This window comes from Crocuta crocuta, unplaced genomic scaffold, assembly GCF_008692635.1.
Source record: "Crocuta crocuta isolate KB4526 unplaced genomic scaffold, BGI_CrCroc_1.0 scaffold1177, whole genome shotgun sequence".
Taxonomy (NCBI): Eukaryota; Metazoa; Chordata; class Mammalia; order Carnivora; family Hyaenidae; genus Crocuta; species Crocuta crocuta.
This window is the reverse complement of record NW_027527921.1, coordinates 253094-264875: the sequence shown is the minus strand read 5'-3', so window position 1 is coordinate 264875 and position 11782 is coordinate 253094. Positions and strand designations below refer to the sequence as shown.

The window sequence follows — 11782 nt, the reverse complement described above, 5'->3', positions numbered from 1 at the left end:
AAACAGGCTCCAGGCTCTGAGCCGGCAGCCAGCACAGAGCCCGACGCGGGGCTCGAACCCACGAACCGCGAGATCATGACCTAAGCGAAAGTCGGACGCTTAACCGACTAAGCCACCCAGGCGCCCCTGCACTTCTTTTTTAAATTTATTCCTAAGTATTTTATTCTTTTTGATACTATTATAAATGAAGTTGTTTTCTTTGTCAACTTTGCTGAACTCATTGATTAGTTCTAATAGTTTTTAAGTGTATTCCTTAAGATTTTCCTGTACAAGATCATGTAGTCTGCAAAAAGAGAGAGTTTACTTTTTTTCTTTCTAATCTGGATGCTTTTTATTTCATTATCTTCCTTAATTGCTTTGGCTAGAACCTTCAGTACAATGTTGAATAGAAGTAGGAGAGCATATATCCTGATCTTAGGGAGAACTCATCCAGGCTCTCAGCATTGAGAATGATGTTAGCTATGACTTTTTGCAGATGTTCCCCTCTATTCCTAGTTTGGATTTTTTGGGGTTTTGTTTTGTTTTTGTTTTTTTTAGAAATGGGTATTGGATTTCATCAAATGCTTTTTCTGCATCTATTAAGATGTTTATGTGATTTCTGGCCTTTATTGTATTTATGTGTTACATTGATTCATTTTCATATGTTAAGCCAACCTTGCATTCCTGGAATAAATTCCAGTTGGTCATGGTGTACAATGCTTTCTTAATATGGCTGGATTTGGTTTGCTGATATTTGGTTGAGTTTTTAGGTCTATATTCATAAAGGATATTGGTCTAGTTTTCTTCTTTTCTTATAATGTTTTTGTCTGATTTGGGTATCAGGGTCAAATTAGCCTCATAGAATGAGTTGGGAAGTGTCCCTTCCTCTTCTGTTTCTCAGAACAGTTTGTGAAAGATTGGCATTAATTCTTGCCTGGAGACATTTAAGGATAGGTGTTAAGTTGGATAGAAGGGTCCAGAACTCAGGAGAGGGGCTGGGGCTGCAGATCCAGATTTGGGGGAGACAAAGGCAATGGGCAGGCCTGGCTAAGAAGGGAGCCTGGTAGAGGAGGCCCACACCAGGAAGGTGAGATTGTGTTGCAGAGTGGGAGGAAAGTGGGCCTAGACAAAGCTGTGAGAAATGCCAATACTACTGGTCATATAGAGAAATAGAATTTTACAAAGGAGACCAAAGAGAGCACAGCCAGAACCTTGGAAGGTGGCAGGCCCAAGATAGCTGCTACAGGAAAGGAGTATCCATGCCTGGGACACAGCATGGATAAAACACAAAGAGCACAGGGTCTTGGCAGCAAGGCAGTCGGTGACCCTGGCCAGAGCTCTTTGGTGAGGCGGTAGATGTGAAGCCAGCTTGCCATGGTTTGAGGTGGGAAGGGGACATAAAGAAGTAGAGATCCTCAAGCACTTGTTTTACTGAGGGAGGTAAGTTTTCCTCCTATGGGGCCTATTTTGAGAATGAGACTTACCTGAAACCCCAGGTGGGCTCAGCAGGCCAGTCCCTTTTAGAGCAAGAGCACCTACTTGGGCTAATTCTCGAATCCCAGGGACACAAACTTCTCTGTTGCTTCTAGGAAAGTAAAGGTCCAGGTACTGAAAGAACTATAAGAAGCTGCTCACTTGAGGACTCTGGTTCTGTTGATAATGTTTATTCTGGGAAGAGTGGGCATTCCATGAGCCTGGGAGGTTCAGTCCCATAGGAAATATGGCTACAGGTTGGTGCTATAATGAGGAACACCTCATTTGAGTCAGGGAGCCTCAAAAATCTCCCCTGAAGCTGAGCTGTCCTTCTGAAGCTTCTCCAACAGAAGTTAGAACTGGATTGAGAACCATCATCTTGCCAGACCAGGCAGGGAAGTCTAGAGGAGATTAAAAGGTTCCTAAGCTTATATCCTCCACAGCCTCACTTCTCCAACCCCGTCAAGCTGTCCAGCTTCATTTGTCAGTTTCACTTGGGGGAGAAGAGAGGCATATAGAGGCAGGTAGAGGCAGCCTCTGGAAGGCTGACCAGAGGGCTGCTGTGGGGCTGCGGTATGGCTAGCCATAGGCCAGCTAGGAGCTTACTCTTAAGATTTCTTGGTTTGAGGGGAAGATCTCTGTCCTGGGCACTCATCCCTAAGGGGCCTCCTACAACTCACATTCCCTCTGAAAGAGCCCACATGGGCTGGCACTATGACCTTCCCTCCTGCCACCCATTGTGAGAAGGGGGAAGAACTGTCTGAGCATGGCAGTATCCAGCCACACCCAAGGGCCTGGTAACTCAATGTCCGAAGCTTAGATTGTGCCTGATCCAACTGTCTTCCTTCCTCCAATACAACTCCTGGCCCTTCCTTGTCCCTGGAGGGCCTAGCTCTGCTATCTACCTTCTGAGGGGACTCTTCGACCCAGCAGAGAGCCAGAATGCCACCCTCCTATCCCTGGGCCTTGGACTTAGCCCATCTCTCCTTGCCTGGCCATGATTACCCAGTCCTTTGAGGCCAGGTGTTTCCCCTTTGCAGGAGAGAGGGGAGATGTGACCACACTCCAGGAACATAAAGTGCCATTCAGACCCAAGATAAAGAGATTCAGTCCATTTATTCAGGCATGCAGCTTATCGGGTCGGGCCCAGTAAGAGGTTCAGGGTTTCCACTCAATGACTTTGATGGCAATCTGTGCTGCCCGCCGCACGGCCTCACTGGTGTCATTCTCCAGGACACGGAAGATGGGCACATGAGGTTGCAGAAACTTGCGGCCCTCAGGGGCCTCAGCCAGCATGGTGAGGGCCTTGGTGGCATTCAAGCGTGCCTTGCTCAAGGATGAGTCCAACAGGCCCAGGAGTGGTTGGATGGCTTCTGTGTCCAGGGCAGCATACTTCCCTGTGGGCCACCAACACCAAGCATTCCTCAGGGGGCCTCCTGTTCTAGCTCCTCTCACCCCAGCCCAACCCTGGCCTCCAACCTGTGCAGCCTCAGGGGAGGTGCCTTTCCACACTTTCTCACAGGTCTAGCACCTTCCTCTGCCTCCAAACTTGCCCTCACCTCCCAACCCTTCAGCACCTCAACTGGCTTCTCCCCAACTACCTGATGCTTGTCCTACAATTCAGTTTTCACAAGACACAAAAAGTAAAACCCAAGTTTTCATTTATGTGGCAAATGTTTCTTGAGCACCTACTCTGTGTCAGGCACAAAAACTCACATAGCTCTCTCCCTTCTGGTGCTTACAGTCTAGTTGGGGGGCATTAATGTGTAAAGAAGACATTGCTCCTTAACCTTCACCACCTCATCTCTGTCCTGGCCTGCTAAAAGGACAGATGGTTGCCCCCTGGCCCCCATCTTCCTGCTGTGCTCAATGTACTCTTCTCTTTGTGCTGGGACCTGTCCAACTGCCCTCTACCCTGCTGATTCCCACTGTTCCTTGGATCAACACTCATGCCCCTCCCAGAGGAGCCTCGCCCCTGCCCTGTACCTACCACATGCCATGCTTCTCCTCTAGATCACTAACCCTCTGCCACACCCACCAATGTTCACCAGAGGCTGAGATGTCTAGGTTCCTACCACCAAGCACAGGGCCTGGCACATGGCAGGGGCTTGGGGACCCTTGGCTGGAGTGCCAGCTCTGTGAAAAGTGGCCTTACATCCCTAGGTTCTAAGCTGTTGCCTGGACCCACTGTGAGTCCTCTGGCCCTCCAAGAACTCCCACAGGAAGCTCAAGTGAGACACAGCACTGAGGATACCCAAGAGATAAATGTCCAGGGGTGTCCCCTGCCCTGGTGGTCAGCATCCTCATTGCACAACTGAAAGGAGGCTCTGGCTCTAGGAAGGCCCCGACCTCTCCTCTTCTGGTATGTCTCAAATTCCACCTTTAAGGTCTACTGGAGATTGGCTGAGAAGCCAATTCTGGGGGGCTCTGCAGCATGCTGACTGAAAATCAGACCCAGTCAGTCCTCTGTGGAACACCAAGAAAGTATAGAGCATGGGGCTGGTACAGGCAACTGTGAACATGGGGAAGGACAGACAGCTTTCAAAGGTCATGTGGGATTACCCACCCTGGCTTCCAGGTGGGGAAACCAGCCCAGTAGCTCCCGTTAGCTCAGGGTTGGATGACTTAGCATAGAAGCCTGATTGGCTGGGGGGACCCCAGGTGGGAGAGGTAATCTCATACTCTTATTTGCTGCCCAATCCCACCCACTGAAAAAACACCACAAAAGCAAGGCTCCAGTTGTTTGCCTCAGCCCCAAGATAACCAAATCAAGGATGGAAAACTACGTAATTGATCCCAGAATCCAGGGTTACAAGGGTCCTTGGTTGGAGGTGGGAATTCCAGGCTCAGGGAACAGTCTGGGAGGAGGAGACAGAGATCCTAATGGGAGAGTGACCAGGGAGGGACCACAGGTAGGTGGCCCACTGTAGCCAGGAAGAAGGGGGAGGGTAGAACCTCAGGCCCAAATTTGAAAGGACTTCAACAACAGGCCAGAAAGTACTTTGGTGGGGCAGGGAGGAGACAGTAGGATGCTGAGAACAAAACAAGAGTTCTGGAAAGCATGCTGGAGGCTGCAGTAACCGCCACTGCCCAGTAAGCTCCACCACTGCACAGGAGATGCACCTGGCCAGCAGGCTGCCTCACCTTGGGTGGTCACCGTGGCATACATGAGGGCCCCAGAAGCATTGGCTTGCACCTCCTCCACCTTGTCCTTCAGCAGGTGCACCAGGATGGGGATGACATCATGCTGCCACACCTGGTTCTTGCCCTCCAGAGGGATGCTGAGCCAGAGAGGGAACAGCTATGTGGCTTAACTTGTGTAAGAGGAGGTGAACAGGGACAGGACCACCCCAGGGGACACCAGAAAGACTTGTGGTGGGACTATCCCTGGTGGTCTAGGCCTGGCCAATGGGTACCAGGGCACCAGAGAGCACTGGTATAAGGTTTGCGTCTCACCCCCATGCTCAGACAACCTGGGAGCATGGCCTGTGGCCACTGAAGGCAAAAACCACAGAGGAGCCAGGGCAGGGCAGGTGATGGAGCCTTGTCCTAAGATATCACATGAAAAAGAAATGAGACGTCTTCCCACCAGCCCAAAATGGGGAGCAGCAGGACCCAGGGGTGCGAACCACAGGGACACTCGTTTTGACTCCATGTAAGAGCCAGAGCTCACCAGGGATGGGCTCAGCCACACAAATAGCAGCGAGCTGCCAGGGAGACACTGGTACAGAGCCATGCTCAGGAAAGAGGACGCTGTAAGTCACTTCTAATCCTGGCACTGTACGAAGCTGTGAAAATGTACATGATGGACTCCCCACGATCTCCCCTTGAGAACTTGGTCAAAGATGCAGGGGTCTCATGTGTTTGTTCATTCCCACAGCCAGGGCTGACTGAGCACCTTGCAGGCCCTGGGGTTGCAAAGCAGGGTTGCTCTGGCTCGGCACCACTCACGCTTAGGGCTGGATGGTTCTTTTTCCAGGGGACTGTCCCCTGCATTGTGAGATGCTCAGCAGCATCCCCAGCTTCTACCCTCTCGATGCCAGGAGTGCCCCTTCTCCCCAATGTTGGAAAAACTAAAAATGTCTCCAGAAAATGGTGCCTTTTTCCAAGGGGACCAAAGGCCCCCCTGTTTTGAACCCCTAGTCCCAAGCAGCAAACAGGAGTCTCAGGGCTCCCCTTGGGGGTGACACACAAAACAGAAGGGAATAGTGAAAAGCACATGCAGGCCTAGTGGAGGCTGCCAGTTTCCAGAGCAGGTATGGTCCTTAGAGGCTTCACTGGAAAGGGACCTCTGAGCAGAGAGCAGATGGTGACGGGTCTGGGGTGAGGCCCCAGGATCTCCATGTTCACAAGCTCCCAGGGGTCTGGACTGGGGCCACACTTGTAGAAACGATGGCCCGGGTCTCTAGAGGAAATCCCAGATGGAGGGAAAGCCAGGCCTAGGAGAGGCAAGAGGTGTCAGGACGAAGGCAGGTGACTATATCTAAGGCATGGACTTGGGGGTGGAGGAACGGACCACCCATCCTTGGGGAACACCTCTGTGCAGGATCACATGCTGCCTCCCTCCCTTCCTCCTAGCTCTGAGGCTTTGTGTTTCCTCAGGCTCCAGGCCAGGATTTAGACTGTGATTCCATGTGACCATGGGTCACCTGTGCCTCCATTTCCTTACCTGTAAATGTAGATACTCACCTTCCTTGGAGTGTCTAAATGTGCAATTTGTAGGTAATGCCAGGCACATGGGGAGCATTTAGTGACCCTCATCACCACCAGTTCTCCTGTGCTTGCCCTTCTCACAGGGAGGGGGTAACCAACCATCTTGTGTTCCCAAGGACCGGGGGCTTCCTGGGATGCAGGACTGTGAGTGCTAAACCCAGGACACCCTCAGGCCAATAGGGCAGTGGCCACCCCAGAGGAGTGGGTCCTCCTCCTCCCCCCCACCCCGGGCACAAGCAGGCCAGGGGAAGCAGGCCCTGAGGTGGGCTCCCTGGACCTCTGGGGCAGGCTGGCTTGCTGTGGGACAGCAACCTGAGGGCAGCTCAGTTGCCTTCTCTGAGCCTCAGCAGAAGCCCCAGGGCTGGCTACTCCCACCTTCCCCGCTCTGTCCACGTGGACCGGGCTCACCTGACCGCAATGAGCACACAGGCAGCTTTGCTTCGAATGCTATCGTTGGCGCTAAGGAGCTTCTGCTTCAGGAAGGGCACCACACAGCTACTCAGCGCTTCAGTGGCATCCTCCATCAGGCAGGCTGCCAGTGTGTCCAAGAGGAGCTCCTGGATCTCTTCCTCCTCCCTCTGCAGCTTCCACACAAGAGAGGGTATCAGGCCACTATTGACAATGCCCTGGGCTCCTGCAGAACAGGAAAGGGTTCCTCAGCCACCCCTACCTGTTCTGGGTGGCAAGCAGGAGTAAGATTTCTGCAGAGCTGGTGGGGCAGGGGAGGTTTGCAAATGCCTCTGGCTGCTGGGCCCCTGAGCAGCTAGCAGGAGGCTGTAGATGACAAGCCAGAGTGGGGGCCACATTGCCCTGGAGGATCCCCAAAGGTGCCAGCCTTCAGTCACCTGTAACTGAGGGGGGACATCAGCCTTCAACAGGTGTTCAGTACCCTGAGAAGTGCGGCCATCCTGTGTGAGCACAACAGCCATCCCTGTGCGGCCATGCACAGGAGGAGCTTCCCTCTCTTCTCCACTCTGCACCAGAAGGAAGGAGGGGTGACCAGTCAAGCCCCTCCTTCCCACCTGAAACATCTCTAAGCTGCTAGAAACCCCAGACCAATCTGGCCAGCCCTTGGGGAAAGGGAAAAGAGTTTGTGATCAAGTCTGAGGTAGAAGCAAACAGGCTGGCATCTTACATACAAAAAGAGCTGTGCCTCCAACCAAAGATGACAGGAGATCCATGGACTTTGGCCAAGGGGGTCTAAAAAAGTCCCCTTAGGAAGGGAGGCTCCACATAGCAGCATGGCTGGGGCACCATGGTTGTGGGAAGGTGGTGTGGTGAGGCTCCCCAAGGATGGACTCCACTTCCCTTCTTCCCGCTAGCTCCTCCTCCCTCCCAGCAGATGTCCAGAGGGGAACTCGGAACCAGCCCAGGTGGCACCCCCAAGGGGCCCAGCTCCCATGTGCCCAGAATTGCTCCCATAGCAGCCATCACTGGGAAGTGAGTAGGGTACTGATGGGAAGGGCAACCCACCCTCTTCCCAGCCTGCCTCCCAGCCCTCTTCCCGGCCTCCCCAATGGCCCACTCTGCCCACCAAGAAGCCATATATAGCCCCTATGGAGGTGGCCAGCAACACCTCTCTCTTCCGCCTCCCCAGCTAAATCCTCTAATTTACTCTAGAGAGATAAACAAACAGGTTAATTAGCCGAAAGGTCTCTAAGTGCCAATTACCACTAGGGATTTCTTCTTTGAAGACATCACCCCAGCCTTCCTCCCTCACTTACTGAGGATGTCAAATGGCAGGTGCCCCAGGGTGAGGGGGTGGAGAGGCACAGATGCGTGTCCAGTGACTCCCCATGTCCTGGCCTAGTTCTCATTGGGGTGTCATGGTGGAGCAACTAGCTCTGCCCCATTTGTTCTCAGGGCATTCATGACACAGGAAAAGCAGTGTCCCATTGCTTGAAGAGTACTAGGCTTTTGGGGGCACCTATGTGACTCAGTTGGTTAAGCATCCGACTCTTGATTTCAGCTCAGGTCATAATCTCACAGTTTGTGAGATGGAGCCCCTCGTCAGGCTCTGTGCTGACAGCACGGGACCTGCTTGAGATTCTCTCTCTCAGCCCCTCCTCCACTCGCATGTATGCTCTCTGTCTAGCAAAATAAATACACATTTTAAAAAATATTTTTTAAATTTATTTCTAGGAGAGAGAGAGAGACAGCGTGAGCAGGGGAAGGCTAGAGAGAGAGGGAGATACAGACTCTGAAATTGGCTCCAGGCTCTGAGCTGGCAGTCAGCACAGAGCTGGACGCGGGGCCCGAACCCACGAACCGTGAGATCATGACCTAAGCGAAAGTCGGACGCTCAACCGACTAAGCCACCCAGGCGCCCCAATAAATACACATTTTTTTTTTAAAATAAAGAGTACTAGGCTTTTTAAGATTTAATACACACAGATTTCCAAAACTGCCTAGCTTGGACTCCTAAATATATCCAGCTGTGTTAGACAAGTTACTTAACTTCTCTGAGCCTGATTTCCTTATTATTGAAACCAGCCTAGCTGGCAGAGAGTTGTGCAATGCCAACAGGTAGTGGGGGGGGGAGGGGGGACATGCTGTCTGTTAGGGTCTATCATCATAAACCCAAAACAGCTGGACCTACCATAATAAGGAACTTCACCAACTCTGAGACCCACCTAGAGGAGTGGATGCAAAGACAAAAGCTGCAGTTCCTGTCCTGCAGGAACACAGCCTCTGTCTCTCCCCTTCAGCCTCACCCTCCCTATAAGGGCACTGCCAGACCACACACTTGGCCTGCCCCAGGTCCATTTTCCACCTGCCATTTCCCAGGTATCTGCCCACAGGCTCCCTACCTGCCATAGCCCTGTGTCCAACTCAGACACAACATGACCTAGCTCCCCACTGGGGAGGTGACAATTTGACTTTCCAAGGATTTTGTTGACTGGAAAGATTTTTCATAGAGGAAGAAAGTTCCTAGCTAGGAACCTGAGCAAAGGGCTGGGGATGAGGAATTCTTGTGCATCATCAAATTGGGGCTTGACTGTGGCCTCACTTGCACCTAGGCTTTCCAGGGATCCCCTCCTCCCAAAGGTGTTGGACACAGGCTGTGGGGAGGAAGGGCACAGGAAGAGAGTCGAAGTCCAACTGTTGGAGGTGATCACTTCCACTGCTCCCTCCTTTGGTGAGGAAACCAAGGCCCAGAGAGGCAACTCAAGTGCTCAAGGTCACATGGCAGACAGTGGCAAAGCCATGGCCCCAGCAGAAACTCCTAGAAATGCTGAGCACCAGGACCCCGGTTCATTCTGAGACAGAGGGAGAAGATTAAAAATAAAACGCGTGCCGGGTGTGCCTCTCTGCTCGTTCACTTTGCTTTTCAGCTAAAAGGAGAGTTGCAGGCCTGGCTATTTATAACTAACCCAGATCTTCAATGGCTTGTTCAAGTTGGGGCTGGAGGGTTGCACACACCCCAAGGAAACAAACTGGAGAAACCCACTCAGCCCCGCCTGAGTGTCTGAGAGTCAGCCAGCAGGGCTTGGGAGAACAGGTCAAACCAGGAGAAGAACAGGAGGGTGCTGTTGCCTGCATCCAAAGACTAGCAAGATGATACCACTCCCATCTTTGGGTAGTGGGGAGACCAATGACAGAGTCTGCCTGGGACTGGTCATGACAACATAGGTTCATAGTCGCATAGGTGAGGAGTTCCAGCATCCTAGGCACTCTGGGCATGCAGGAAGGGAGGCCCAGGGGAGCGGGGCTTCGTGGGGCATAAGGGCAAAGGCATGAGGGCTGGGTGTATTTGGGGTGGGCCCCCAGTCTGGCATGGCTGGTGTGCTAGGAAGGATTCAGTGGTTGATGAGCCAGAAAGCTCCACCAGTTGCTCTGGAATTCAAGGGACATGATGCCCATGGCATGGAATGCTCTGTGACCGAGTTTTGGTCATTTCCTGGAGATGGGTTGATACTACTTGGAAAGGTCACTCCTCAGCCATCTGTCCCTGCTGGATTGAAGTCTGAGGCCTAATCACTAGGGCCTCCTTCCTCTTTCCACCACAGAGCCCCAAGCTAGTGTCTCCTGGTCCTGTGAGGTTTGAGCACCAGCCCCAGCCCCCAGGGCAGCCACACCTCAGTAAGACTCACTTGTCCAGCATTAGCCTCATGTGGCCACCATGCCCTGAACTGCTAGCACACTGACCCCCAATTGTGCCTGCCTTTGCTCAGGAGGACAAATCCCTGTCCTTAGCTTACTGGGCTTCTCAGTAGCATATGATGTGGCTGACCCCATCTTATCTCTCAAGACACTCTATTCCCGCAGCTCTGGGACCTTCTACTTGCTGGTTTCCCGGCTACCTCTCCTTAATGGTCCTCCATCTGCTTAGCAAGCACCACCCTTTCTCCAGCATCTCCTCTCCTGGGGGGCTCTTCCTTGGCCCCCACCCTCCCCACTCTGTGTCCCCTGCCAGGGCCAGCTCCCTGTCATGGCTGCAGCCAACCACATGGCCCTCTCCTGACACACTCTCACTTAGTGATCCTGCAGCCCTTTGCTGAACTCAGCCTTATGGAGACTCTCTGCTTTCTTATTTTCTCTGGGCTGACTAGTTGAAATTTTTGTTATTTGATTTTGCATATTAAGACAACCTACACCATCTCAGGCGCCTGGGTGGCTCAGTCAGTTAAGCGTCTGACACTTGATTTCAGTTCAGATCATGATCTCAGGGTCATAGGATTGAGCCCCATATCAGGCTCTACGCTGAGTGTGGAGCTTGCTTGAGATTCTCTCTCTCTCTCTCTCTCTCTCTCTACTGCTTTTTCTCTCTCTCTCTCTCTCTCTCACACACACACACACACACACACACACAAAATTGCGGCACATGGGTAGCTCAGTCGGTTGAACATCTGACTCTTGGCTTTAGCTCAGGTCATGATCTCCCAGTTTGTGGGTTCCAGCCCTGCATCAGGCCCTGCACTGACAGTGAGGAGCCTGATTGGGATTATCTCTCTCCCTCTCTCTCAGCCCCTCCCCTGCTCATGCTCTCTCTCTCTCAAAATAAACTTAAAAAATTTTTAAATAAAGCCATTAAAAGCTAGGGGCGCCTGGGTGGCACATTTGAGTGTCCAACTCTTGATTTCAGTTCAGGTCATGATCCCAGAGGCATTGTGCTGAGCATGGAACCTGGTTAAGATTCTCTCTCTCCCTCTGCCCCTCTCCACAACTTGTGCTCACTCTTTCTCTCTAAAATACAATAAATGACTAAATAAAATTTAAAAGTGAAAATAAAATAAAAAGTTAATCTTAAAACTCTCCAGTGGTTCTTAGGTCAACATCACCAATCTCACACAAGGGTCACTAGCCCAGTGGACTGTCCCCAGCTCCACTCCAGCTTTGTATTCTGGCACCCACCCTGCTTGCTGGCTCCAGCCACACATCTTCCCCAGGTTCCTCCAACCATCATGGCTCCTTCACATCCAGCACAGTCCCCACTTTGGAACATGTTTCTTTCCTTCCCCAGATGACAGGCCACCTCCAAACTGTTGTCCCAGTGCCCAGTTCTCCCCCTACACGTGTGCCCAGGGTTCTGGGGAGGGCTCTCCTCCGTGAGGCCTCACACAACTGTAATGGTGGATTACTGCCCCATAGACAGGAAGGTCCACCAGGGAGGGTC

The 11782-nt window shown here is 52.1% G+C and overlaps 1 protein-coding gene across 2 annotated transcripts in view; it reads right to left on the bottom strand.

The window, feature by feature from the left end:
* Window positions 1-2567: 2567 nt before the first annotated feature.
* The window catches only part of RSPH14 (radial spoke head 14 homolog), a 100106-nt gene continuing 90891 nt past the window's right edge, over window positions 2568-11782 (bottom strand). For both annotated transcript variants that reach the window (XM_077749262.1, XM_077749257.1), the window contains 3 exons: window positions 6574-6799; window positions 4597-4733; window positions 2568-2849 (listed from right to left, as the gene is read on the bottom strand). In XM_077749262.1, coding sequence (XP_077605388.1) covers window positions 2611-2849; window positions 4597-4733; window positions 6574-6799 — 602 coding nt within the window. In that variant the 3' untranslated portion in view covers window positions 2568-2610. The remainder of the gene's footprint in view (window positions 2850-4596; window positions 4734-6573; window positions 6800-11782) is intronic.